General features: G+C 35.1%; 1 protein-coding gene across 3 annotated transcripts in view; it reads left to right on the forward strand.

The window, feature by feature from the left end:
• Positions 1 to 546: 546 nt before the first annotated feature.
• LOC113063068 (zinc finger protein DPF3-like) overlaps positions 547 to 27,658 on the forward strand; it is a 46,174-nt gene continuing 19,062 nt past the window's right edge. Inside the window, exons 1-9 of one of the 3 annotated variants that reach the window (XM_026233227.1) lie at positions 547 to 734; positions 9,913 to 10,073; positions 12,027 to 12,134; positions 14,535 to 14,668; positions 15,581 to 15,676; positions 15,921 to 15,993; positions 16,637 to 16,678; positions 18,766 to 18,903; positions 20,436 to 20,564. In XM_026233227.1, the coding sequence (XP_026089012.1) occupies positions 703 to 734; positions 9,913 to 10,073; positions 12,027 to 12,134; positions 14,535 to 14,668; positions 15,581 to 15,676; positions 15,921 to 15,993; positions 16,637 to 16,678; positions 18,766 to 18,903; positions 20,436 to 20,564 (913 nt within the window). In that variant the 5' untranslated portion in view covers positions 547 to 702. The remainder of the gene's footprint in view (positions 735 to 9,912; positions 10,074 to 12,026; positions 12,135 to 14,534; positions 14,669 to 15,580; positions 15,677 to 15,920; positions 15,994 to 16,636; positions 16,679 to 18,765; positions 18,904 to 20,435; positions 20,565 to 27,658) is intronic. The other 2 variants (XM_026233229.1, XM_026233228.1) reach the window with 2 other exon arrangements.

A 27,658-nucleotide genomic window follows, 5' to 3' on the forward strand; every position in this document is an offset into this window, starting at 1 on the left:
GCCTACAAAGTGACGTCATAGAGCCCGCCCCCAGTCTATTGAAGAAATGTGATTGGATAATGAGCTGTCAGTCATGTCAGGGGCTGTCTCGTTGACATACAGAAACATACACGAAGCTAAAGGAATTAATAAAAAATATAAATAGTTCTTATTAGCAAGACCCTAATGTGTTTTAATGATGATCGTTGTATGTATTTATATTTAAATGAAAAAAAAGGATAACAAATAATATAGGCGCAAAATATATAAAGATATCCTATATACTGTTTATTTAAGTTGTTAATTTTATTACCATATATTATATTGATTATTAATTATTTTTTATATATTTAAAATAGGCTCTATGCAAATCACCAACCAAAATATCCAATAATTTTGCAATAAAAAAACTGCAATGAGTCAATTAAAATAAAAATATGTTTAAAACTGACAGATGAATGTTATTTTATAAAAGACTACAAGAGGCTTTTATTCTGTTGCTGAATGTAAAACAACACATGCCGTTTCTCTTCAACTTACAAAGCAAGTAAAGATGTTGAAATAATGTTTATAATTTTGACAGCTCACAGAAGCCACGCCCAGATTCTGGTTCCTAGTATTGTATTGGCCAGACTGCCGGACACTGAGGTCCGTATTGGCTGTTTTTCTTTCACAAGAAAGAACTCAGAAGAGATTTGTAATATTAGGTTACAGTGTGGCAAAATGGCGACTGTCATTCAGAATCCGCTTAAAGCGTAAGTAATTCTAAACATTATTTTCGCTCGTTTTCGAAGATGTGCTGTATTCCGCATGATTTAGAGAGTGCGTTCAGATCGAGGCTCAAAATAGGACTGTATGCATCGTGCATTTTGTATGTCAGGGAATTATGTTCAAACAAATAACTGTTTAATCCACGTAGTTTCTCATTGTGTGGCTGTCAAATATATACATATGTAAATACATTAGAAGCGTGGTGTTCGGACATTCATTCTGCTAAATATGCAATATGTGTGTCTCAGCATTCAGTCTCTGATGGTCAGTGCTGGATGCTTTGAGAGTGTAACGTTACACACTCCGTTGTCTTCTTTGCAGGACATCTAGATAAAGCCTCGGCCATATATGATATCTGTCGGGATGAGCTTTCAAATGAGCGCACTGTATGTCACGAAAAACAACTTATAACGTAAAATAGTCATTTTAAGATTATGTTGCAACGTGGTGATGTAAAGTTATTATATGTTTCGGTTGCATTATTGTTTTAAAAATTCCCATAAGATGACATCGAATAATTTCCCTGTTGTGGCCTATGTAGAACTAACTGACAGACCCTGTCACACAGGCTACACACTGAGTTATTAGAAAGTGGCAAGAACGAGTAAAATTTAAAATATGTTAATTTCCCATAAGAATTAATAAGATAACTTTCTTTATCTCACATACAGCTTTCAGTTGTGTCTGACGTTAGTCTCTTCGTTTTTGTACACCCGCGTGATATAGTAAACATTACATCGGAAATTGTTTGGTATGAGATAGCAATACATTGATATTTGCGTCGTGTCTGGTGAATAAACGCCGTTTTATATGTGATGACATATTAAAGTAGTATAAAAACAGGCTAACAATCATGAAGTCAAGATTTAAATGATGAATAACAATGGAATTCACTGTCCTCCTGTTCTCTGTTGTTTGTCTGTGGAAGTGCATGTGACAAATTCCAGGTTTCTATTACATTACATTTATTGAAGGCTTTAAGAAGAGGTCAGAAGGATTGGCCCTTATTACTGACATTTGTCAGTACCTTTTGGTTTTAACTAAGTAGTCCTGATGTATAGCTTTGTAGGAATTGGTTTTAAATATTTGATGGAGAAAGAAAGGATTTACTTCCTGTGTGGTGTCTGATAATAATACACCTTTACATTAACAAAGCAAATACATGTCACTGCTTGAATTTCACATAGGCCTTTATCTTATGCTATTCCTACATCAAATAGTGAGTGGACAAAATGAGGAATATTTGCAGTTCTGCAGGCATTTAAAAGAAAAGAAAGAAAAGGTTAGGGTATCTATGTTTAAAAATGTTTAAAGATCAATAAATACTAATGGCATTTAATATATGTTATAGTTATGCAATACATAGTCATGTTTTAAAACCTATAACATATATGTGTGTGTGTGTATTGCATATATTGCATGGCATGAATAACTACATTATTTACAAAGTGTCTTTTGGTCCTGTCTTATCTTGCAAAGGAGTAAGCTAGGATTGCATCTGGTGCCTCCTCAAAAAATAAATGAATAAATAAATAAATAACACCCTTAAATTCATACCAGCCTATCTCATAGTTACTTTAGTGATTCGTCTCCATTCAAACTCAAGCTGATTTGTCGATGTAAGTGTGTACACTGAGGGGCATGCACCATCTCTAAATGCTGTAGTGGAGCAGATTAGCAATATCCCAGGATCCTTCAGTACCCATCTGTTCGGATGACTAGCCGCAGAGATGTCAGTGGGCAGGAGACAGAGCCCCATCTGCTCCAGATCAGGGACATAAAGCACCCCTCCCATCCCACCAAAAAGACATCAGGGGGTCACTGGGGGCAGGAAAAGGAGCCGTGCTCACCTGTCTAAGCACACTTTTATGTTTTTTCCTTCTTCCCGGTGCTATTATTCGAAATACTTTGCTATAATACAGTAAGCATTTTCCCTTATTGTGTTACGGAGGAATCTGTGAATGTTGGATTTGGTTAACAAAGACTGTTACTTGTATAATTTGGCTGTATTTTCTTCCTCTGTAAATCTCATTATGTTGCCCAGGCAAATAATGTGTTTCTTGTCTGGTTGTTCGTTGTGAATGAGATTACTTCCCAGCGCTGTTAAATACAAGTGTTGTTTTCTACCAAGGAGCATTCGTATTCTAAACTGTGTTCAACAGCATTTAGTCTATTCATTTATTAGTGTCTGGAGAGTGGGGTAAGGTGGTTTGCATTCGTTTCGTCTCGTAGAAATCGAGGGGGCGTTGAGGTGGTGAATATGTGGGGTTAAGGTTAAGGCGCTTGCAGTAGCCTGCTCCCCTCCCCCCCATCTTCATCTGTCTGGATGCATTTCGTTTTCGCATTACAACTGCACTACAAACACCAGAGCCAGAGGTCTTTGTGTGTCCAGGAACAGGGGTTTGTGCTGGGATAGACTCCACTACTCCAAACCCTTTTCCTGTTTAGCATTTTTCTTCTTGTATATACCGAGTCTCTTTAAAAACATGTTTTTACTCAGCTGAAATAATAGGGCTTGCAAAAGAAAAAGAAAAAAAGAAAGAAATGGACATAAAATAATAAACTACAAAAACTGAAAGGAAAGCATATTTTACATGCCTCTTTTCATTCCATTCCATAATACATCTGCAAACAGTCTAGACCTCTACATCACCTTTTTCTGTTCTTTTAAATAAAGACACTAAATATTTGCTAACAAGTCTGACAACTGCACGCTCCAGGACTTCTTCAGGCTCTTCTGGCCTCTCTCTCTCTTGCTGAAGGCCCTTTCTTTATTCAGCGCTGAGGGGTTTCTCTCAGAATGTGAGTGATATCATGAAAGCACAGCAGTCTGATGAGGCTTTCTCACAGCCTAAATTTGCACTTCAAGACTGACTAAAGAGTTTCAGAGCAGAGCGGAATTAGGCATTGCATTTCCATTACAGTCATACTTTATTTTAAAGGTTCATAATAAATCATCAAATTAAAATTTCTGGGTGTAACTTACATATGAATTACCATTAGAAAAGGCATCTCCTAAATAGTTTTATACTGTGGGTGATTATAAGCTTCAAGTTGGTTTAACTATATGATTTGCCTTATGAATGAGGATAGAAGTTTATTAACACTGAAAACCAATATAATACACTACCATTAAATTTGTATGCGTGTCAAGTAAATGCTGTTCTTTTGAACTTTTTATTCATCAAAGAATTCTGAAAAAATGTTTCACATATGTTTCGACAGTGACAGTAATAAAACAAGTTTCTTGATCATCAAATCAGCATATCAGAATGATTTCTGAAAGATCGTGTGATACTGGAGTAATGACTGCTGAAAATCCAGCTTTGCATCTCAGGAATAAATTAAAATTAAATTATATTAAATTAGAAAACAATTGTTATAAATTGTAATAATATTTCACATTACTATTTCTTTCTGTATTCATTACAAAAATAATACAAAAATCTTACTGACCAAACTTTTCAACAGTAAGCTATATTTGTCCAATATTAACAGATGAGTACTGATAAATTCAAAATCTCCAAAGTCTGCTGATAATTGATATGGTCTTGATATATCATTACAGTAAAAATAGTTTATATGACGTGAAACATAAATTAAACCTGCAATTAATGATTCAAATTCAATGAAACTAAATTGTTAAATGCCTAAATTCTGTTGTAAAGGATCAATGCTTTTTGGTATGGCAAACGTAGCCCCAGTAATTAATGGTCAATTGGATTAACAGGCATGTAATGAGTGAATGTAGTGAATGTGGTGCACTCAGTGCCCTGGATGTTCAGAGAGAGAGAGAAAGAGAGAGAGACTACAGCTTCTGTTTTCAGCCTCTTCATCTCCCCATAGACACAGAAAAGAGCCTGACTGTGATGGATCACTCTCTGTGTTCTCACTATACACCATGGAGGGCAAATCCCTCTTCATATCAGCACCTCCCTATCCTCGGTGCAGCATAGACTATTTTAAAATACCCATACAATCACACAAAATACGGTAAAGTGAGAGGTTTTGAAGAAGTTTAAAGATAACATATTTCTGTATCTGTAGCCAACAGAGCATTTCACGAAGGCAAATGGTTTTGAACAGAAAGCTCCGCCCCTAAATTAGCATCATAGGCTGAGCCAAATGTTGCTGTGTTTAACATAAAAAATGGAACACTTCTAGAAATCTGGACTCTTTGTAGTGAGGTTTGTGAATGAGTTGATTTGAACAAGCAAGCCATGGTGATTTAAAAAAAAAAAATCAGTTCTTGTTTATTTGCACTGATGAAAAGCTTCCTTAGGAAGTGCCTTGAGACAAGACGTCTCTGTGCTGGCCTGTTAACAAATGAAAGCTTAATCACATTTGGAGAGCCGGTTTACAAAGCACGTGTCTAATTGAAATGCAGTGCTGATTATCATGACAATATGCATATGTATTTGAAAACGAACAACAATTCTCTGTGCAATGCCTACCTAAGCCAATGATTATTCATGGACACCTGTCCTTAGAGAGAACATTGGGATTAAATCAAACTAAAGGGGTCATTTCAATATGAAAGACATCTTCTACATACTTAAGAAGTGTGGCTATGTTCTTTTGAGACAATAAGTGAGACACCCCTGTTGTTCAAGTAATATGAATATAAACGCTGGCTGAGTTAAGGGGCCTCCAAGCCTCTGAGTTCCACACAAAACTGTGAATGAGCCGCAGCTCTGCTCTGCTGAATAAAGAGTAGGTATTAATTTCCTAAGAGCAGCCCAGGCACAAAGCACATGGCTCAGTGCAGAAGGTTCATTTAGCAGTTTTCATAGAGGCTGAAATAGGCTGATCGAAAAACACTTGTTTACAAATGCATTTGATTTGGATGTGTGAAAAACTGAATAAATGCTTTACCTCTCAAAGAGAACCTATTCTGCTGCTTTTCAGTCAGCAGTTTTTCCTACAAACAGAAAATTATTTATATACTTTTTTTTCCTTCTAAACTGGTTATTTGGGTCTACCAATTTGGCACCATTTATTTTCCAGAAACATTATATAATAAATTTTATAATATATAGTTATAACAACAATCTTAATAATTTCATGCGGTTACACTTTATTTTAAGGTACAGTTCTCACTTTTAACCAGGACTGCTCCCTAATAGTCAGCTAACCTTTATTGTGCTTTTCCACTGCATGGTACAGTTCAGTACGGTTCACTTTTGGGGGGCTTGGGTTTCGTTGTCTGTTGAGGAAGTACAGATGTTCCTCTCATTGATAGCTAAGGAGTGGATCCAATGAGAGCTTGATGGGACGATCTGGAATGAAATTGTTTTTCTGGAATCGCGGCAGTAACGTTAGAGGCAAATACGCAAATATAATGACATGTAAATAGTCCCGCCCACTCTTAAGCGGTACTAAAATGCAGTAGAAACGCAAACCGAGTTGTGCCATGCCAAGTCATGCCACGCAGTGGAAAACCACCATTGGTCGACTAGAAGAGACTTGGTTGACCAAAATTGTATTAGTTGCAGAAAAAAAAATCGCAATCGGTGCGGTCATGCAGTGGCTAGATTTTGTGGTAATGCAATACATCAAAACGCTCACCTAACATTCATCGACCTCAAATATTATCTTCTTATCTTCTGAAATATGTTAGTAGCAACTTTACATGGCCGCTCAATCTATTGTTTACCCTGGAAAATATATATATTTTTATATTCACTATAACATCAAAACATTGCGCTTTTGTAAAATAATGAAAGCAAACAGGATGCGCTTTCTGCCATTTCAGCCTCTTGGATCTTGCCCTCTGAGCATGAAACTCTGTGTGTATACTCAAAGGAAAAAAAAATATTCTCAGATTAGATAATTTGTATGAAACTTGCATGCAGGTTGCATTCACTTCTGTGGAGATGATGATTCAGTTTCGCCAACTTCATCTCTTACACCGAAAACACAGAAAACACTAGTTTATCAATAGATTATTAAAATTTTTTAATAAAATCTTACTGTTTTTCCCTGACACATTCATCATCATTACTTTTACCAGTGTGCTGTTGCAAGCTTTATGGTTTATTAATAAATGTGTGATTAGTCAACTAATGCTTAAAATAAATGACTACTAGTCGACCAGTAAAATCTTTAGTCGAGCCCTATTTTTAACCCCAACTTTTTCCTCAATAAACTCCTTAATATGGCTTATTTATAGTTAGTAAGGTAGTTGTTATTGGGTTGGATTAAGGATGTAGAATAAGGTCATGTAGAATATGTGCTTTATAAGTACTAGTGAACAGCCAATATGTTAGTAATGTGCATGGTAATAAGAAACTAGTTAATAGTGAAAATATGTCCTTTACTAAAGTGTACCTTTTATACTTATTTGTACATATTTAATTTATAAATGTACTATTAAATATTAAATATACATAAAAAATAATAACAATAAATAACACAACAACAAATACATGAATAGTTAATAATAATAATAATAATAAGACAATGTTTTATTTGTTTAGAATAATTATTATTGTCAAAACTCAGAAATATAATCATGATAATTTTCTTATGATAATTAATTTAATGTTAAATTTATCATATTGAGTATTACATATACAGAACTGAAAATACATTAAAAAAAAAAAAAAAAAAAAAATATATATATATATATATATATATATATATATATATATATATATATTTCTAATTTCTATTAAAATAATTAAAAAGAGTTTTGGTTTTGATTTGGATTTGGTTTTGATTTTGGATTTTGTTTATCAGACATGAATATATATAAATATAATATTTAATACATTTTATATTTATTTTTCCATTCAACGTACAATGTTGATGTTTTGCACTGGTCTACGTCTTTAGAACCTCAAAGAAGAATTGAAATCCATAATATCCTGTTATGACACCTAGCTTAATGTTTACACATTCCAGTGTCATACCAACCTAAAATTTTGGTGAGATTACATAGAATGAGAAACCCAGCTTTAACCTTTCACTTTCAAATTGAAAGGATTTTACTTGGCCAAAGTCACATTTCTGTTCCTGACCACACGTTATTATAACATGGATCATCTATAGTACTGTAGCTTCATGCTCTTGAGGGTTGTGTAAATCAAATACTGTGACAGATTTAATAAACATTCCTTCTATTCTCCTATGTCCATAACTAATCGACATTAAAAGAGTGAAGATCTTAACGACCTTCAAGAGGCTGTCTTTATCCGTGCCTCCAGGGATGTGGCAGAGAGAACACGTGTCTTCTAACACACCAGTCAAACTGTTTACATAACTGCTCCACTCTTTTGACCAGAGTCCTTGCATCGAGTGTAATATGGGAGGCCACGAACACATGGTATGTTTATAGTAGAGGTTTTGTTTGGAGGAGGCTGTATGAAGCATGATGAAGTTCTCTCCTTAAGATGGTGTTGATAGACACCATCATCATCAGCCACTCATTGGTAAGCACTTGTCATCTCTAGGGGCTGTTATGGTTTTGTTTAAGGTGCTGAAAAGTAGTTGTAGATCGCCTCTGAGAGAGAACTTGAGTTGAGAGCCATCAGGTCAGTTTAGTACAGTGGAGCATGTTGATGATTATGGGGATAGCAGCTTTCGCGCAGGTCGTGGGCGCTCTAATGCGGGCCTCTGTCACTTCAACTTACATAATGACTTCTGCTGTCTCCAGCTGATAGCACAGGCATTTCATTTTACCGAAATAATGCTCACAGGAAGCCCAGGAAAAAGGGTGGAAAATAATGCTGGAGGAAGGAAGAAATGTAGATCTGGAGATTTTAAAGATGATGAAAATAATCAAGAATTCAACAGCTGATTTGGGAGAATACTGGTTTCAGTGGGTTTTTTTTTTTTTTTTTTGGTAGAGACTGGAAATCATTCTAGTTTCTGTTTTGATTTCAAATATATTCTGGTTTCTTATTTTATGAATGATTTTAGTCATTTCAGAAAGAATGGATGATGTTTAGACAACATAACAATGAAATTCATATTTATTCCGTCTAGCAACTGTTATCTCACCTAAACACATACAGTACTTTGTATATATATACTATCAGTGTAGCATGTCACTTGTGACAAAAGAAAAAAAGTGACAAATGCTATCAATCATTTACTCACCCTAATGTCATTTTAAACCTGTATGACTTCCTTTATATTGTGGAACACACACACACACACACAAGATATTGAAGAGTGTTTGGAACAGTTGAAACAGTGAAAGACAATGGGGTCCATATGGGTGTTGAAATATAATGGTGTTGACTTCCTGTGATATCTTAAAAGTGTAATAAGGACTTTGTGTTAGTACTACACATATACAGTGTACTAATATTGTAAATAAGTAATTTAGAATTAGTATTTGAAATTTGGAAATAGGTTGATACTCCAACTAAGCAGGTGGGGGTATTGTAACACTGTTACCATCCATCACAGAAAACTAGTTTTTTTGGTATGCATTTGTATGTTTGGTTAAAAACTCTCTCTCTACCTCCATACACGCGTATTTTGAGTGTTATTCATTGCCCAAAACAAAAACAATTTCAAGATGAATTTCACTGACAGCATTTTTCCTCAGAATTTCTGTAGATATGGCAATAATATCGCTATTGTCAAATCATCTGTCCAGGATAATTGTGCAGTGGAAATCTGACATTGTGACAGCACTTGTCCAAAACAACAGTGAACCTCATTGGTAGCCGTATTATTTTAATGTAATGGTTCTGAATAAAAACTGGTTTTCCATTCTCAAACCTACTTTTGGGAGTAGACTAGGCTATCAAATGTTAGTTGTCTCATTTGTCTTTCTCAGACCTGCTTTTCATACCTGCCTGCTTTTTCTCTTCTGCTCCCTCTAAACACTGAGGCTCTTTGTGTCACCATGCTAAGTTGGAATACTCCTCTTTATCCAGCCCAGCATTCCTTACATATCTGTGTATCCTCTAGTCCGGAGAAGACTGATCTAATGGAAACAGGAGGCAGGTATGGGGAGAGAAGCCATGCAGGCTCTCTCAGGTCCAGTGTCTCTTCTGTCTTTCAATTTGGAAGTTGGAAGTTACATTTGGATACTATTAATTATTAGCTGAAGGTGGCACTGCTCAGAATCTCTCTTTGATGATTCACACCGGCGTGGTTTATGCTAAAGCAAGGCTTCCTCACCAAAAATTGTGTCTTCCTCAGGCTCGGGGACCAGTTCTACAGGGAGGCCATTGAGCACTGTCGCAGCTACAATGCCCGCTTGTGTGCGGAGCGCAGCGTACGCATGCCCTTCCTGGACTCTCAGACGGGCGTAGCTCAGAACAACTGCTACATCTGGATGGAGAAGCGGCACCGGGGGCCAGGTAGCACCTTCTGCATTTACCTTTCAAATAATATTAACAGCAAAAAGATTTGGGATGAAAAGTTGACTCAAAATGAAAATTCATTATTTACATACCTTCATGTTGTTACAAACCTTTATGCTGATATTATTAATATTTTATTTTATCATTAAAGAATCTTTACTGTTCACTGTCTGTTAAGCTCCAAAAATGAATGAATGAATAAATATAATATAATATAAAAAAAGCTCAATGGACAGGATTATCAAAATATTAGTTTCTATTGAGAACTTCTTATTTTATAAGGGGTTTTCGTTTTGTTTTTGGAGTTTAACAGCCAGTCAGTCAAATGAGATTGGGATGATAAGATGGTGAGTAAATTATATTTTGGGTGAACTCTCCTTGGTGTGGTGTGCTAGCATATATTAGCAATATTTTACTTATACTGCATATGTGTTCAAGTGCATTAAAGGAACTACAGAAGGAGTTTGTTGGGCGCTGTCATCTCAAGACTCATCTAATCAAATGTTTAAAGTTGGTAGACTGCATCATGTCCAGTTATTCTACAGTTTTTTTCTCACCACAGCCATTTGGCAAAGTTGGACTTTGGCACTTTACATTCCGATTTTAAAATCCACTTAAAATGCAGCTCTCTAAAGATAAAGACTGATGAATTTCATTTTAAAGCAGATGGTACAGAGAGTGCAATCAAACTTTGTGTTGACGATTGTTTATACAGCATACCAGTGTTTAGGAAATTGCACGTTTGTAACATGTTAAACAATGCAGTGCACTATTTAATGTAATGAGGCAGAAGTATGTCTCTAGTCTTTCCACAGCATTCCTTCCCTTATTATCTGACCAAAACAGCCAATATCTAGACATACAGCTGCCAAAGGGAACAATATGCATGCCGAGAACCGGACAAAAATAGAGTCAGCGCCTCGCAGCTAAAAGCTCCTTAGCCACACCCTACACTTTGTGGTAGACCAGTGTTTATTGGATGTTTTTTATTCTGGGTTTCTCTCTCTCTCTCTCTCTCTCTCTCTCACACTTCTGATTCCTCTGTTTTACCATTAGAGACTGGAATAGATGAATAACTGCGACCATGTGCCTCACAGATCTATGTAACTGCACAGATTATGCGTAATGAGCCAATCAGAGAGAATGACCCTGTGAAAACCAGCATTTTTATTAAAGATGTTTTACTCAAGTTCTTGTGTTTAACGCTCTATCCAGATAAGACTGGTTTTGTGTTTCTCAGAGTGATGCCTCTAAGTGAAAATGTACATTTACATAGACTGTCCTTCAAAAATTTGGGGTCAGTTAAGATTAAGAAATTAATACTTTTATTCAGCAAGGATACATGAAATTGATCAAAAGTGACAGTGAAGACATTTTTAATTTCACAAAACATTACTATTTCAATAGTAAGTGCTGTTCTTTTGAACTTACTATTGATCAAACAATCAGAAAAAATATTAAACAGCACAACTGTTTTCCACATTGATATAAAAATGTCTCTTGAGCACTAAAAATTATATTTATTTATTTATCAAATGATTATCTGGAGTACTGACTATTAAAACTTAAGACTTGCCATCACATAAATAAATTACATTTTAAAATGTTAAAATGGAAAACAGTACTTATAAGTTGTAATAATATTTCATAATATTTCTGTTTTTACTGTTTATATATATATAAAAATGCAACCTTGTTGAGCATAAGAGACTTCTTTTTAAAATGTTTCTTTTTTAATCATTTTCTTTGACCTAAGAGCACCTGTCATCTCATAACATCCACATCCAGACAATAGATTCTAATCCTAACTGGTATTTGAAATCACAAATATCCTCCATTATTAAGTCAACCTAAACATTGTTTACAAAAAGAATCCCATCCCAATAGTGCTTATATGAAGAATGTGTGTAAGAGCCTCAAACTATGCTAGTACTGTCTGTTTGATTGCAGGGTTGGCAGCAGGTCAGATGTACACCTACCCAGCACGTTGCTGGAGAAAGAAGAGGCGACTTCACCCACCACTTGACCCCCAGCTTCGCCTTTGTGAACTCCGACTCGGTGAGTGGCTAATTGTGTGATTTCTCTCAAGCTTACATATTGGTTTTGAATTCTTCTTTGCTGCACTTTTCTCTCCTTCCTTGCTTCTTTGCTCTGAGGTCATTCAGAGGCTGTAGAACTGGCCCATCTGGGTCTCATTATCCTTCTCTGTGTCCGTGTGTGCCCTGACCGGGCCCCTTTAATCATTTGGCCATGCAGCTTTAGAATGTAAGTCTTGGAGACTGATTGGGGGTCTACAGAAGGGATGGAAGAACTTGATAAAGGCACATAAAGGCCTGTCTGTGTCAACAAGAAAGCCCCTCTATTATTTTCTTAGCTGTCCCTGGAAATACAATAGCAGCAAAGCAATATAAGAACCCTTGACCTTCACTTGGAGCTCAGCCAGCATGAGTTCAGCAGAAAAACAGTGAATAAAACTGATTCAGGCCTGAAATAGAGTGTGATTGCTTTCCAATAATGTAGATATCAGAAGACCCTCCAAAGCACTCCTCAAATCACATGACTGCTCTCCTGAGCCATTCAGACATTTTGGTATGGTGAATATTTAAGATCCACTGTAGTCTACTCTTAGGTATAGTTCATGCACAAATTAAGGTTTTGTCATTATTTACTCAATCTCATGTTGTTCAGTTTCTATATGACTCTCTTTCTTCTGTGTCCTTCTGAAATTTTGAAGAATTTACACTTAACATTTAAATGTTTGGGGTCGCTAAGATATTTTCATGTTTTTGAAAGTCTCTTATGCTCACAGAGGATAAGTGCAAACATGAAGATTAGTAAAAAATGACAGAATTTTAATTTTTGAGTGAGCTATCCCTCTAAGTTATGTGCTTTCCGGAGTCCTGGAATTGTAATATTTACACTATAGCGAGGCATAATTCTGGTCGGTTACAGCAGGACATCGTTCTTGCGCTTCCTGTCTGAAATGTGTTTGTGTTGTACATTTCTGGGTGCTCAGCCACTGTAAACAGCTTTGGTGTCCAATATCCCATCCAAGTCTGGTTCATACCGACAAGCAAGCAAGCTTAATTCCAATGTTCATCTCCATGTGCTGTCGTTTTCTGCACAGCAGATGTGGCATGTAAAACAGCCTCTAATTTAAAAAAACTGATTCAGTCAGGCTATTTTGCCTGCTATATAATCACGCCACTGTGACAACACCAAATAGCTGCATCTCAGTGAACTGCTATATTCATTATGCTCTGCGCTTGCCATATGAAACGGACTCCTCAGCGTGATCTTGCTAAATTCTTCATTAAAGCAGTACATAGTCTTTCCAGTCAGTGTGTGCCTTTTCAGTGCCAATGTTGTGATTTAATGGCATGCATAAATATTGCAGTGCTGTATTATATTGCGATGATTAAGACCTTATGATTTGTGTCTATAGACATCAACCTCTCTTAGCCTCTTGTTTTAATGAGAGACGGGGGATGGGCGGCTGCAATCAGCCCCTGACTGGCACTCTGCGCTATTTTCAGCTCCTCTCCCAGGGGAAGAGTGTGTCTCGGCTCAATCAGACACAAAGAGAATAAAGACAAGGACAGAGATTCATAAAAACATTCTCAATCATGTACACACATTACGGAGTAGGAACATCAGAAACCAAAGCTTCTTGGGACACTTTAACTCCACTGAAGCAGATTATAGATCAGAAAACAATTCAAATGTTGTGACAGACCTAAGGGTGTGTTTCAACCCACTCCTTAGTTTACTAGTAAGTGCACTACTCAGAGAGTCAGCCATTCCTAACCTGTCATTGTCATTGCACTGAAACGTTCACACCTTACCCAGAATGCACTGTAACAACCGGTGAACATCAGATGTTTACTCAGAAATGATCATGTCTTCTTAAATCTAAATTCTTTCTTTAATTTTGCATTCCTCATGTGCACTAAAGGGGAAAAACCTAAGCCAGTAAAGGTTGATACAGTAATTAGGGATATTAAATATATATATAAAGATAAAGATCCCCCCAAAATACTATTTTATTTTGTTTTATTTATACTACTATTCAATTGTTACCATTCAGTCTGAAGCTGTTCTTTTGCACAACCCATTCGTCTGTTTTCAGTGACGATGTTAATAAGAATTTTTCACCTTTAATGAGGCTTGAAAAGCTATCCACCCTATAAAAACATATTGATGGCTGGTGTGTCCAAGAAATTTACCTGAACGGATGTTGGAAAACACACACACACACACACACACATGCACGTACAAAAACAATCTGTCTGTCTGTGAAACTGATGCCTTCATGAAGTGCCTTCAGACAGGTGACAGTATATTTCAGATGAAATATAAGTTCTCTCAGATTTATTGACCCCACTGTTTATGAAGGAGAGGTTCAAGGAAGCCGTTTACCTGACATTCTCATTTTCTCCCTCTTTCTTTCTTGTTTAGAGGCAGAGCTGATGGCCAAGAGAGAAGCCCCGGCGACGGAGGCCACGGCCCTGGAAGCACTGTTACGAGGTGATGGGATCTTGGACAAGAGGAACAATAACTCCAAAGAGGAAGAGACACTACTGGAAATCCAGGTAACATATTGACAGTCCTTTCTAAGGGATTTCATTGGTTTATACGTGCATGATAATATATTAAAAGTCAGTGTCAGACTTAAAGAGTGGTTTCAGTTGTTGGGTCACGAACCACAAATAGGTTGTAGTTTCGTCCTGAAAGATTCACAGACAGCCAGGAAAACAAAAACACAATAATATACAAAAAACAACGGCAACAGAGATGCTTTGCAAAGGATTTAGGTGATGGCACAGAGCATTATAAGATGCAATCTACCATCAATCAGCGATATCTACCTTTCACTGTTGGTGTAAAGCCCAATCCATCATCTGAGACCCCATCCTCCCCAGCCGCAAGCTGTTTTGTTTCCTACCTTCTGGCAAACAATACCGCACTATTAAGGAGCACTAGACTCGATAAAACTCAAACTGCAGCATGCTTTCTACACGATGCGCTTCACATTATATCTTCACAATATCACACAAGCAAGAGATATTGTACCCAAATATAATTAAAAAAATGCACGACTGCGAGGAAAATCCTGATTTCATACAACAGTTGAATAGAAGTTAATATTAAGTTAGATTACATTTTAAACCTAATTGTGCCAGATACAGTGTCTGTTTATGCTTCCCAGTGAAGACACAGGAGAAGCAACACACAGTAGATGCTGTTTCATTCCTGAATGAATCAGCGTCTTTGAATGATTCAGTTGAATGAATGATTCAGTGGCCCACTCATAAAAACAATCAGCTTTTAGTGTTTCCTGTGCTATTTCTTTGCTACAAAAAACAGTGTTTTAAGGACCCCATTGACCATATATGGCAACGAAGATCTCCACTCTTTCTGTATGTGGACTGTTGTCTTTTCTTGTGCAGTGCATTGATCATCGTCATCTAATCGCTTAGCCCAACTTTCTTCCTCCTCTGCAGAGGGTGCTTGAGGCAGATGAAAATGGTGATGGTTACCATGACGATGAAGATTTTGAAGTGGACACACCGAAGAGGAAGCATCGAAACAAAGGCAGGGTGAGTGATGAGCATGACTCAAAGTCTGCGGATGGTGTGAAGGAAAAAAGGCAAGCGAGAGCAAGAAAAAGAGACAGCCAAGACAAGGCAGACTGACACCAGAAAGGGAAATAAAGCATGAAAAAGAAATACCTTGTTGATCTCTCTGAGTTATGGTGTGTGCAGAGACTAAGAAAAGATGAACGAGAAATGATCTAAACAAGAGAAAGTAATATCATGTAATTTTCTGTTATTTGTTGATCAGGGTCGAGGCTCTGCACGCAGGCGAACAGAGGCAGTGGCCAACGACGATCAGGATAAACCCTACGTGTGTGACAGTAAGGGTCAATTTCATAATTTCATATGCAACCTTTGTGCCTTCAATTCTAAGCAACTTGATATAGATATATCATTTTGTATACGTTTGAACTGCAAGAGAAAAACTAATTAGGAAATTTGTAAACTGTAACCTAATTTGGCATTATGTATTTGAGTCCAAAAGTCTGAGACGACATCGAAAATCATTTTCAAAATTTATTTTCTTTAAATAAAGTTTTACACCTGATAATAAAGAAACTTTTAAAATTCAGAAAAAAATAAATACTGTATATATATATATATATATATATATATATATATATATATATATATATTAATGATTTTTTTTCACTTCATACAGCTGTCGGATAAAATAATGTTAATCATCTCTGACTTCTGTTTTAATCATGGGATTTGATCTATTTTGACACTGTTTGTTTGGCTGTCCTATTTTGGCGTCCTAAAAAATGTCTTTCATTTTATCATATGGTACCTGCCTGTGTTTCTGATCTTGGCATGGTGGCCTTTTATAATAACAAAAGCATGTGACAACCCGAGGAGATACTACAGCTACTTAGGGTTCCAGTGGCCTTTCTGAATGTAACTTACTTCCTGTATTTTGTTTTCTGTCTCCTCTTTTGCTTTGTGTCTCCTCTGTTTCAGACAGATACAAACAAAAGCATAACTCAAAAACCGCTGACTCAGGTATTCAGCCATGTTGCCATCTTCCTCTTGCTCGGACATGTGAGCTATGCTAATGACAAGGCTAAACAGTTAATGCTCATGTCGGGGAGAGATTATTAGCATAAATCTACTGGTTCAGTCTTTTCTCTGTAGCTGCTATTGATATTTCACGCTGCTTGCCAAAGCTCTCACGCATGGCTATCAACACTGCTGCTAAAATACCAGAGCTTGAACATGTAGCCTTTTCATTGCTGCATCTAGATTGCAGACCCTCTTCTAGGTCAAATCTGCTGCAATGCTGGAATGATTGACTCTGGATGTGCAGTTTGCTGAAATGAAATGCATGTAGTCGCTTCCCTTTTCCATACTATATGTTCTGCCTTAATGATTCCTGTGTCCAGCTGTACGATTCAGCAGTCCGTACAAAAATAACATCTGTTACATCAAATACTAGATGCCTAAAGGTGCACTAAGTACATTTTCCACAGAAATTAATACCATTAATATGATTTGAATGATGAACTATGATTCATGATTCATTTATTTATCTCATGAGATAGACATATCACTGACCAATAAAATCTGTTTTATTTATTTATTTATTTATGTTCACAATCTCACTTTAGCATACTTTTTAATTAATAAACTTTAATTGAGAATTGAATGAAATATATGTAGGACATATGTATATTGTATATTTATTGCAATTAAATTAAAATGTATTATTTTAATAAATTTATGTGCTAAAAATATGTGCTTTAGTATGTTCGTCAGCTCATAAAACTAAAGGTACTTTTTTAGAGCATGAATTTATTTAATGTACTTTAAAGCATTACACATTTTAGGTGTTAAGAAACAGAGTCATGAAGGCATACTCTCCTTAAGTACACTTAAGTGGACTTTTATTATATTAATATTATATTATCTGCAAGTACTTTTTTATTTTATTTTACAAACCTAAGATCAAAAGTAGACTACAAGTGCACATTCAACACAATTAAGCACAATATGGTTGGATACTTAGTGCTCCTTTGTGCATAAAATAAAAAATTAAACAAAGACAAAATGAAAACTGCATTCAAAACCATTTAACTGTAATACAGTTTACTTCTGAGTAAAATGAATGATCATTCAGGACAAAATGTGAGAAGTGATATAACTTATTCATTGAAATGTAATTGGACAGGCTTACCCTTGAAAATAAAAGTAAATTTCATGTTGTCTTTGAGGTAATATAGGGAAAATATATTGAAAATGTAATACAAATCCATATTACACATACTTATGTAAATCTAAATCATTTTAGTTACTAATTATTGTCTATAAAAATCAAAAAAACAATTTCCTAGTTGTGATTCTATTCAGATACTGTACACATCCTTTCGTTCTCTATGGTTTGTCCATCCTTTTTCTTTTTGGATTTGTAGTGACAGAATTTCTGTGAAAATATTGCTTACCTTCCTGGTATTGCAGTCTGCAACCCACAGATGCTTGACATGTTTAATGCATCCTCCTGTTGGTAGAAGGAAATCTTTTCTGTACTGAGGTTTACATAATATGACAACCTAAGCCAACATGCAATTAATTTGTATTACGTATCCATTAACCACAACAACATTATGATATAGTTATGTGATATATCCCACATCTGTAATCTAATAGGCCAACTGGCAGTAACGTGTTTTCAGTGATCGGATCAGTCCAATAGCACTTGACCATATTAAAATCTACCTATAAATGCACACAAGACATATAGTGTCAGTGACTGATTCTGACTGCATTCGACACAGGTGTGATTTAATATGAAAAAAGTAATATTCATAGTTTTGCTCCGCATCTGTATGTTCATGAAGACACACTGTGGGGTTGCAGTGCTAATACTGTGCCTTAAACACTGTTCTTACACCCCACATGTCTCTCTCATTGGCTGAGAACATGCAATGTAGATTTTGTGATAGCGCTTTGACTCCAAAACTAGGTGCTTTGTGAATTTCTTAGATATGTGTTAGCATCCCAGCTTCATTATTTGAATAACCTAGAATTATTTGAGATTAAGAAGTTTTTGCCAGTAAAATGAATTTCATTTTGACCAATGTTCTTTATCTTAGTTTGTGGGAAACGTTACAAAAACCGTCCTGGACTAAGTTACCATTACACCCATACTCACCTTGCTGAAGAGGAGGGTGAGGAAGAACGTGAAACTGAAATCCACCAATCTCCTCCTATCCGCCATGAGAACCATAAACGTAAGTTTATATTCATTTTAATTGTAAAATAAGTGTTTTGATATCTAGCACTCTGTTCCAACCAGGGGGAATCTAGGATTATTTCAACTGGGGGCACAAAAGGGGGGCCACAAATAATATAGTGGAACAATCTTAATCTTTCGCATCTGAGCTCGTTTGACCCCCAAAGCCCAGTTCCGTTTTATTAGTGTGAGTGCTCCGTGCCGCGCTTGGGCATGTGGTTCATTTAGTCCGGCTGGAAGAGGTGGACCAGGACACAGTTTGGTTGGGCTCGGATGTGGTACGCATGCAATGTGGGCGTTAATCATGCCGGAGCGCGAAACAGATATTGGGGGGCATGGGGGATGTAATCTCCTCGCTCTACTGAGAAATCTGACCAACAGCGTGTGCCTCCCGATCAACTGCCTGTAAACTGGGGAACGAAAAGAAGCAATAGCGGCCACATAAACCTTTAACATTGATAGTAGACTCCCATTATCTAGCCTGTGTTGCACAAAAAACATAGAACATCCAACACATGACAGCGCACCTGGTGGATATCTCTATCACAGCTCCATTTCATGAACACTCTCCAATTTAGTGCATACAGTGCCTAGTTGAAGGTGCACAAGACTTAAGGTCTCCAAAAATTTCATATGAGTTATTTCGTATTCAAATTTCCTTCGTCATGTACAGAAACCTTGCACACTGAGTTTGATTCAGTTCGGCCAATCAGTTTTCCTGCTTCCATAACTTTTAAACCTGCATTCCATAACAGTTAAACCTGTTATGACATGTTATATACTTTTTAGATTACATTTTCTGGTTAAACGTCTTATTTTGGACATACTTACAAGCCATTGTATCTGTAATTCCCGAATATCCACACTATTGCAGTATTGACTGACAACCCATGTAAGAAGAGAATTCCACAAATAGAGATGGCGACAAATAGGCAAAACTTATGCACTAAAGCTTTTAAAAAATGCCATAACTCAAATAACAGACTTTTTCTGGTGGCATTACCAGATATAATTTAGTCTTCTTAAACAACACCTCTTTTCAGATCTGCCTCCATTCAATCAACAATTGATGGATTGAACTTTTTTCTTTTTCGATAATCCGTTTCACTTGGATGTATGTCACACAATGAAGAAATAATCAGTCACTGCTTATGTTTCATTGTGATTTTAACCATGGTAAAATCATTGTAACAGCCTGTTTCTTTAGTTAACATCCCTGTGTGAATTTTTGCATAACAATACTTAGTAGCAATTATGTGCTCTTTTCCAAAAAACACAGACAGTGAGCTGTCTTAATGTCTACATATTCTATATACATATTCTAATAATATTTTAATAGATATTATTCAGTATTCGATAAGAAAATATGTACATAGCACACACAATCCATTTATACTTTTCAATACTGCACTGCACATGATGTCACAATTTTAGGATGCCTAAAATAATACAAGTAACACATTTAGGATTTAGAATAGACACTGTTCTTATATTTTATCTTCCCCTTTTTAATTTGTACTATTTTTACAGCACAGAAAGGGCCTGATGGCACGATCATCCCTAATGACTACTGTGACTTCTGTCTGGGAGACTCAGGCTCTAATAGGAAGACAGGCCAGTCTGAGGAGCTGGTTTCCTGTTCAGACTGCGGCCGTTCTGGTGAGTCTTTCACATCACTTCATTATTTCTATTACTCACAGTTACAGTATCTGCCCATATTAGATCAAGAAGGGAGTTTCACCTTCATCTTGTTTTAATCTCACTCTGAGGGAGATGTTTACTATGACATAGCCAATATTAATCTGGTTGAAATTATAAAAATAAATATATTTTTTTATGAATTGCCAGATGTTTTAGTAGTAAAAAAAGAAAAAGAAATAAACAGTAAAAGTGTTCAGAGATTTCTCTCTCTCAATCTCTTTCTCTTTATGTGTTCACCAAAAGAAAATTATAAATCCCATTTAATGCTTTATCATGTCATGCATCAATAGCACATTTCATCAGCTTGTTTATGCATATCCCATCTTTTCCAGTTTTTTGCTAGAGCATGTTTATTTATTTATTTTATGGGGTTTTGCTTAGTTGTTGTGATTTGGGTTTGGCTTGGCATAATGGTGTCATATAGAAATGGTTTCCTAGATAAAGATTAATTCTACTAGAAAGGCTTTTAAATGGAGAGTTCAGAGATGCGCAGATTACCTGTTTTCATGCAGCTGTTTATCTGTTGCAGTCTTGGCGTTTATTCATAAATAATTGCGGTATTTAGAAACATGTTGATTAAAAAAACAACATGTGAGCAGAGATCGGACAGTTATTTTAAAAATGAATTCCAGTATACTTATTAATTACTAAAAAAGTAATAAGTAATTCAATAAAAATACCAAAGTGTGAAAGTAACAATGTAGGCCTGTCGCGATAGCCGATAAATCAATTAATCGTCCGAAAAATAAAAATGAGCTTGATAGTTATTTTGGCCGCAATAATTTCTTTTTTACATTTTCATTTAAAAATGTAACATCTCATGATGTGGTGTTAGTTTGGAGCGCAGCCTGTGGACAGCCCACGGTAGAAAACACTCTCTCCAATGGCACAGATTTCCCGGGAATAAAGAGATATAATCTCGCTAGACTGACCAACTTTGGGAAGCATCTTTCATTTGCTTGTGGGTGTTTGTGTCACAAGTGATATTGCACTGTACTTGCACTACTTCTTTATTTTAATACCGCGTAGCATATTTTGCAAGTAACTTCGTTGTCCTTACTGTCTAAATGGTCCTACTTTTTGCTTGCTTTATTTGGCTTGTCCAGCTCAATATGTGGTTGCGTAACAACGCGCCCAGTGAGTTAACACACACACACACACACACACACACACACACACACACATACACGTCTATGTTACTAAGAGGGGACTATCACTCTACACTGACCAAGAGGGGACCAGTGTTTCTGGACATTTTTAAGAAACAAAAATTACATACAAAATTTTCATTTGAGGTCTTTTTTCATAATATAACTGAAAAAATGCATTTTTTATTTTTTTTAAAAACATGCCAAGTGGGGACCTGAGTGACGTCTACCTATCCAACAGAGGACCTCCATAGACTGCAATGCAACTGTGTGTGGAAACACAAGGGCAATTGTACCAAGTCTTTCTTTACAATCTAACTGTATTTAAATGCAACTCTAAACTTTGAAACATTCACACTATATCTCCATTGAAGAAATATTCTGATAGAAATCCAAAATGTTTAATAAATTAGTATGACATGCAGATATTTTCTGGGCTTGACACTAATACAAATACACTTCTCAATATATGAATGCAATCACACAGATATAGATATATATATATATATATATATATATATATATATATATATATATATATATATATATATATATATATATATATATATATATATATATATATATTTGTTTCAGTCAAACCAAAAAATATTAAGACAAAACAAACAAGACACTATAGTTAATTTGAGTATAGCATAAATAAAGTAAAATGAAGAGCTCTTTAAGATAACAATTGCATGTCAATACTTTTGTCAGTAAAGAGTGCATGTGTTAGATAAAATGAGTTTGGTCCCCAGTTAGATGGTGACGTGTGACGCCTGTTAGACTGAATCACCTCTTCTCACATCACAGACACATTAACATTATATGTTAAGTTAAAAAACAACATTATATGTTAACTTAAGAAACAATATTATATGTTAGCTTGCTGCATTGAAAAATTTCAATTGAGTTCAGTAAAACACCTTTTAACTATGCCACTTTAGCTGTTTAACACTGACATTTTTCAGAGGCTCCATTTTTTTGTAGGGTATTATCAGCATTGCCATTATATTCAGAAATAAATAAATGAATAAATGTAATTTGTTAAATGTAAAGGCAACCAAACAGATCACGTCATACTTCACCATCTAACTGGGGACCGGTTTGATCTTGGAGGCCAATTTGTGCATTTTTTTAATAGATAGATAGATAGATAGATAGATAGATAGATGGATGGATGGATGGATGGATGGATGGATGGATAGATGGAATAATGCTAATGTTGATCTGAACACTTAGGTCCCCTGTTAAATGGTAAACTGCGACATCTCTTTGGTTGCTTTGACATTTCTTGCCAATTTCATGTTAACTTTGAAAATATTCAATTGGCTAAATTTCTAAATCAATGTTACAATCAACATATATTGTAACATTATATTATCATCCTTGCCATAGCATTCAGAGATGGTGAGAATGTGAAATATTGTTAAATGTAAGGTCAGCCGATCAGGCGTCACACTTCACCATCTAACAGGGGACCAGTGTTTTTATTTTATTTTTTTATTTACTGCATTAAAATCTTCAGTTGGCTCCAGTAAATTAGATGAACTGAATGTCTTTTAACATTTGCACATTTGTAGATCCAACTGAAAATTCTCAATGCAACAATCAATAAATAATTTTGAGTTGTGACCTCCATGTGTATTAGTGTCAGGTGTTGTATGGACAGCTACAATAAAATACTTTAAGCATTGGCACTTTAGTCGTTTAACACACTACCATTTTTCAGAGCAGCACTTGATTTAGGGGCTCCATTTTTATTATCAACATTGCCATTACATTCAGAAATAGGCAGAATATTCTATATATATATATATATGCAGACTTCCTGCATTGAAAAGGATATTGTGAAAAAACAAAACAGCATTTTGAATGAAATCAAGTCAAACTTTATTCTCATAATCTCTCTAAAAATAGCTCTCAGGGTTTATGGGCTCAGTACTGTTCACCCAAACTTCTCTTAACTGAAATTATTCTGTTGAGCACAAAGTATTTAACTGTTTTCTGGTTTCTTCCATTACCCTTTAGAATCCTGTTTTCATTTATGCATCTTTCACAGTCCACTTTTCCAGGAGCCTTCATTTCCTCAAAGTAGATCTTGAAACAGTGTTCCATGACTTTCCTCTCTGTTTCTGACCAGGGCTTTCTGGGTTTTGCTATTTTGCAAAATTAAAAGATAAAAAATATATATAGTGAATAAATATATGAATGAATGAAAAAAATGTAATGTCAGTAATACATATTTTACAAAGTTGAAAACATGAAAAGACAATGATCTTCAGCTCTTCAGTATTGTTTATGGTGAATGGATCATACCGTTTTGATTTAATGGCACTAGTGATTTACTGATGTATCCGAGACTGAAGACTGAAGTCTTTTCTGAGCTGGCAGCCCTTATTTCAGAAAGATCATCATTTGTGTCACTATTTCCTGAAACCACATGGACATTGCTGTAGCTGTTTGTGGTTCATATTTGATAAGACCAGTGATCAAATTCACACCAGTATTTATATCTAATCATTTTAATGCTTATTGTAAACTCTACAATATGTCTTTGCACATAGTTTTGGCTGCCTGAAGGCTTTCCTCAATAGTAGGATGCTCTTCCACTGATTTGCTCAGCATTCTGCTTAAGATATTTTTTGTCTTTCATCCCATTGAAGACTGAAGTTACTCGTTCTGACATGTAGAGACAGACCAAGTGGATCCTGGGTGGAGGGTGTAGTTGTCTGATGAGGGTGTTGTCCATCCGTCAGGATGTAATGGACCAAGCATCCTGCTACCTGCAATATAGAAGATTCATTTATAACAATGTCTAGTAATGGCCACCTGACTAAGCATTACAGAATTAATAATGATATTGTTATGAACGCTGAAAGTGACATGCAGAACATTTCAACAAGTGCTCTTTTTTGTAAAACTGATTTTAATTAATGCTTTAATTAATTATTTGAATCATATTTGTTACAGACTAAAATTTTATTATTGCATACATTAAACTTTTTGACTTGCATCCCCTTTTATACTCAAACCCAGACCCAAATTAAAAGATGTAATTCATGTAATAACACACTAGTAATTCATGATTAACCTAACATTTTAAGGATCCAGAATTGTGCATTAGTTAAGAATAAACAAACCAGTAATTAATGATTAACTTTTTCACAATTATTGAGTGGCACTTACTAAGTGATATTCAAGTTTATTGACCAGAATAAGCCAATAATTATTGATTAACTAATGCATTATTCTGGATTACTAATGCATTATTCCCTTAAAATAAAGTGTTTTTTGTTAAGTGTAAAGTTTCACTTTACAATAAGTCAGGTCAAGTCAATTTCTATTTATAGAGCACAACATTAACACAACCATCATTGATCCAACGTGCTTTACAAGAAAAGTTTACTTTAAAAGCAACAGAGATTGAAATAAAAAATATGTATATATACACATTTAAAAAAATAAAAACATACATCAAAAGAACTGTTCACAGCATCACTCAAATGCAAGGGTGTAAAAATGAGTCTTTAAGTTTGATTTAAAAACACTGAGCGATGGACTGGACACATTAACTAACAATGAGAAATACATTTGTTTAAATATTTAAGCTTTGTTAACATTAAAAAAAATACAACTGTTTATTTTTTGTTAATGTTAGCTCAACTACATTAAATAATATTTATTAATACATTATTAAAATCAAACATTGTATTTGTTAATGATGAAAGTAATGTTTACTAACATTAATAAACACTTTAAAAGTGATTTTCATGTTAACTAGTGTTAACCAATGACATCTTATGGGAAAGTGGTACTATTTTATGAAATATTGTAAAGACCATACCAATGCGGACTGTTTTTTCTTCACTTTGATCAGTAATCTCTATTGTGTTGTAGTGCTATCAGCTCTGTTCATGCTCTCTCTCTCTCCCCCACAAACATCACACCTCTCACAGGATCAACACCTGACCAGTGAGTCTGGGATCAGGAAGACTGGTTTAATGTTTGTAAAAGAAGACTTTTCTGCTAATCAAGGCTGCATTTACCTGATCAGAAATATTGTAAAATGAATTTAAAATTGTGAAATATTATTACAATTTGAAATAACTGTTTTCTTATCGAATGTTCTTTAAACTGTAATGTATTTCTGTGAAGTGCAGCTGTATTTTCAGCATCATTACTCTAGTCTTCACTGTCAAATGATCTTCAGAAATAATTTAAATTAGCAGAATTGATGTTCTTTTATGATCAATTATTATTGGTTCTCAATCATTAATAAGGATTCTTATATTATCAATGTTGAAAGCATCTTTTCCGTCTTCATAGTTTTGTGGAAACTGTGATATATAGTACTTTTTAGGATTATTTAATGAAAATAAAGTTCAAAATTACAGCATTTATTTAAAATAAACTGAATAGACCTATATAGAGATATCTATAGATATATTGTCTATATATATATATATAGAGAGAGAGAGAGAGAGAGAGAGAGAGAGAGAGCTGTTACTTTAAACTGTGATAATACTTGAAGACTTGGTGAGCAGAATATTCTTTTAAAGACATTTAAAAATCGTACTGATCCCAAACCAAACTGATTTAACATTGTTTGCAACAAGTTTGCCAGGTTAATTCCATTATTTTACATTAAAACTCAAAGTAAATTTGATTTACTACAAATAAATAACAATTCATGAAATAACTCTTAAATATGAGCTAAAGTTATTGAAATAGAAATGTACCTGTCTCCAGGGGCTGTCAGGATCTCCGCAGTCGAACATCATTTCTTCTCCTTTAGTGATGTTTGTGGTCCCAAATGCACACAAATGTGCTCTTTTCTGTTCATCAACAATCTGTTGGTCACAAACACATGCACATATTAGCTTTAGAGAATACATACATTTATGATACAAGTTTAATATGTGTCCCAGTTGTTTTCGAGTTCCAATGATTATCAATATTTTATATTTTATCAAGTATGATTATCAGTACATTACAATCTTTATAACTGTGCATCAAAATTAAAATACACATAATATTCAAGCCTCTGATTATCTATAATTTTTGTTGTTATTTTTTCACACTGCACACTATGAACTAGTAATAACATTGCACAGTGCACTTCTTGAAATTCATAAGCTACTATGCCAAGTATTTAATTAATATTTGCAGTCATACAGTATTGGAGACAGAGTCATAAATGATAACTTACCGTTCTCTTGACTCTTGACTGAAATATGTCTTTATCTTTCAGTATTGGAGACAGAGTCATAAATGATAACTTACCGTTCTCTTGACTCTTGACTGAAATATGTCTTTATCTTTCTCAGATGCGATTAATTTCAAAGCTTCCTTTTCAGGACAGACTCTTCTGGGTCTCATTTTCCTGTGAAATATTCAAGATTTTTTTAGGGTACACTGCATTTGCCAAAATGAAAAACAATATTTAGAAACAACCACAAAAAAAATCTATCAACAAATGAACAAATATATACAGTAAATAGAGATTAAACAGCACTAACATTTACTAAGAGACTACATACAAATTTTAACAGTCTGCATGCATTTTTGACACATTTATTTTTTAAGGCTACCATTTACATGTTATCAGAATCTAAATTCAGAATATATAACTTACCTTTTCAGTGTTGAATGGAAAAAAGAGATGAGAAATGGCCTTAGTAGGCTTTGTTGTATGTGGTCCCTTGTAGGCAATGTAGGAATCTCAAAAAGCAGTTTGTCCTTTAAGGTTTTGGAATTTTATTTCACAAAAAAACTAAAAAAGTCAATGTAGATTCTGTCAGGAAAACAGTATATATACAACCCAACCCAGATATCTGGACCGTGATTGGATAAGACTCAGTTAGCCCGGATACTGTTGGTACTGTTGCTGTGAAGGGCCAGGTG

This window comes from Carassius auratus, chromosome 45 (genome assembly GCF_003368295.1).
Source record: "Carassius auratus strain Wakin chromosome 45, ASM336829v1, whole genome shotgun sequence".
NCBI classification, from domain to species: domain Eukaryota; kingdom Metazoa; phylum Chordata; class Actinopteri; order Cypriniformes; family Cyprinidae; genus Carassius; species Carassius auratus.